Source organism: Monodelphis domestica, chromosome 4 (assembly GCF_027887165.1).
Source record: "Monodelphis domestica isolate mMonDom1 chromosome 4, mMonDom1.pri, whole genome shotgun sequence".
NCBI classification, from domain to species: domain Eukaryota; kingdom Metazoa; phylum Chordata; class Mammalia; order Didelphimorphia; family Didelphidae; genus Monodelphis; species Monodelphis domestica.
Genome location: NC_077230.1, coordinates 354,520,694 through 354,523,436, shown reverse-complemented (window position 1 = coordinate 354,523,436; position 2,743 = coordinate 354,520,694). Strand labels below are relative to the sequence as shown.

The 2,743-nt window shown below is 33.4% G+C and overlaps 1 protein-coding gene across 1 annotated transcript; it reads left to right on the top strand.

Annotated features, from left to right (window-relative positions):
- Positions 1-1,297: 1,297 nt before the first annotated feature.
- Positions 1,298-2,242, top strand: LOC100023310 (olfactory receptor 52B4-like). The gene has a single exon (XM_001374852.4). The coding sequence runs from the start codon at positions 1,298-1,300 to the stop codon at positions 2,240-2,242; it is 945 nt and encodes a 314-aa protein (XP_001374889.3).
- Positions 2,243-2,743: the final 501 nt, after the last annotated feature.

The following is a 2,743-nucleotide window of genomic DNA, read 5'->3' as shown; positions in this document are numbered from 1 at the left end:
TGATGTTTTGGTACATATAAGGACTTTTCCTTTTTCTCTGATCTCTTCAGAATATAGACCTAGTAATAGTAATGCTGAATCAAAGGGTCTTCACAATTGTATCACATTTTCAGGATAATTCCAATTTTTTCTTCAAAATGGTTGAACTTCACCAACAGTGCATTTACATATGTATTTTTCCATATCCCCTCCAACATTTCTCATTTTTCTTTCCTATCATGTTAGTCAGTGTGATAACTCAGAGATTTTATATTTGTATTTCTCAATTTTTCAGTGACTTAGAACATTTTTATATTATTATGAATAACTTTGAATGCTTAAAAATTGCTTCTTCAAAATTTTGATCATTTATTATTGGGGAATGACTTTCAATTTTATAAATTTTGCTTAGTTCACTATATATATTTAAGGGATGAGGCTTTTATCAGAGGAACTTCCTGAAAAAAAAATTTCCTGCTTCCTGCTTTTTCTTTTAATGTGTACTGCATTTGTTTTGTTTGTACAACACCTCTTAATTTCATGTAATCAGAATAATTCATTTTTACCTCTTAAGATCCTCTCTTTACCTTGTTTGGTGATGAACTTCCCTTACAAATCCGAGAGGTAATTGTTTTTCCCTTTCACACTAATTTTCTTATGATATCAGTTTTTATCCATAAATCATGTACCTATTTTGATTTTATCTTGAGATATAATATGATTGTTGGTATAGGCCTAGTTTCTGCCAGATTTTTTCCAGTACTTTTTTTGTAAAACACTTAGGTTTTATCCTTAAAGTTTGAATTTCTGGATTCCTCAAACACTAGATTACTACAGTCATTTATCTTGTACTTGGTCTATTTCACTGGTCATGAATTGCTCTAATTTTAATTCAAGTCCATATTGTTAAGATTAAAGTATAAAACTGAACATGAGGGAAATCATCAATATAAATAAAAAGCATATAAAGATAAATGGATATAGCATATAAATCCATAAATAAATATAATATATACTGAAAAAAGATGTGTTTAATTTCAGTAATTATATGAGACTTTAATATTCCTCTCTCAGAGGAAAACAAACCTAATAGAAAGACAAAGAAAAGGGAGGCAATAGAATATTACAAATTTTAAGTATTTATATCTGAAAGAATTATGGTTTCTTTTGAGTGTCAATATTACTGAATGATACATTTACAAAGTAGAATATGTGTTAGGTTAATGAAAGAAAAATAAATACGTATAAAAATCAGAAATCTTAGACCTATTCTTTAATTTGAGATATTTCTATCTTGACAGGATGACCTGCCATGAACATGGCCATCGCTAATATTACTGTCATAAGCCACACATATTTCTACCTTCTGGGCATTCCTGGCTTGGAGGATCAGCACATTTGGATCTCAATTCCATTTTTTGCCTTCTATATTATTGCACTTCTTGGTAACATCCTTCTCATCATCATTGTTGTAATAGATCAGAGCCTTCATGAACCCATGTATATTTTCCTATGCATGTTGGCTGTAACTGACATTGGGCTTTCCACCACTACAATTCCCAAAGCCTTGGCTATATTTTGGTTTAATTCAGGAATTATATCCCTAGATGGGTGTATTACTCAGCTATTCTTCATACATTCCACCTTTGTTGTTGAATCAGGAATTCTTCTGGTAATGGCATTTGACCGCTACATTGCAATTTGTTACCCACTGAGATATACAATGATCCTTAACTCCTCCGTGATTATAAAACTTGGTATAGCTGCCTATATGAGAGGTGCTGTTACTATATTTCCTATAATATTCCTTCTGAAGAGGTTACCTTTCTGCAAAAATAACCTTCTCCCACACACATATTGTGAAAACATTGGTTTGGCCAAGTATGCTTGTGCCAGCATTCGAGCGAATATCTGGTATGGTATATTTGTCCTTTTGGTAACTGTGGTACTAGACATTATTCTCATTGTGGCATCCTACTCTATGATTCTCCATGCCATTTTTCGCATTCCCTCTCAGGATGCTCGTCACAAAGCACTCCATACCTGTGGGTCCCATGTATGTGTCATCTTACTCTTCTACATCCCAGGCATCTTCACTTTTTTGGTCCAAAGGTTTGGCAGACAGATCCCACCTCATATCCATATCCTAATTGCTAATATCTGCATGTTGGCTCCTCCTTTGATGAACCCCATCATATATGGGATCAAGACCAAACAGATAAAGAACAGTATATATCATTTGTTGTTTCAGAGACAAAAGTGAACTTGGTAGTGACAGCTAAATGGGCCTTTTCTTGAAGCCGTTAACCAGTAAAGACAATGGTTTTGAACAAAGGGAGTGTAGAAGAGGCCATATATGAAAATGGAGAAAATTTTGGGGTATAATTATGTGGTGATACATATATGAGATTTAGAGTTTGATGAGCTAGGTATGAATTTTGCCTCTTCTTTTGTGTAAATTTGGGGACATGTGTCTTAACTTTGTATTTCAGTATCCTCATGAGTTATCACTCAAATGTGATCAGTCAAATCCATGCCTTTTCTTAACTTTCCTACTTTTATTGAAAGCCTACCATTCTTTTCACTGTTTTATCAATTTTTGGACATACTCAATTCGTTTATATCTCTTCCCTCATATAGTTATCCACTTACCATATCCTGTTCCAGGTTGAGAATATATACACTTCTCACTACCATCTCATTGAATCCTTTCATCATTAATCCCCTCAAATGCCATCTTCCACATGTATCTCTTCCTCTGATG

What these genes read in the sequence shown, in the direction of transcription:
- LOC100023310 (XM_001374852.4), top strand. Translation starts at nt 1,298, where the DNA reads ATGGCCATCGCTAATATTACTGTCATAAGCCACACATATTTCTACCTT.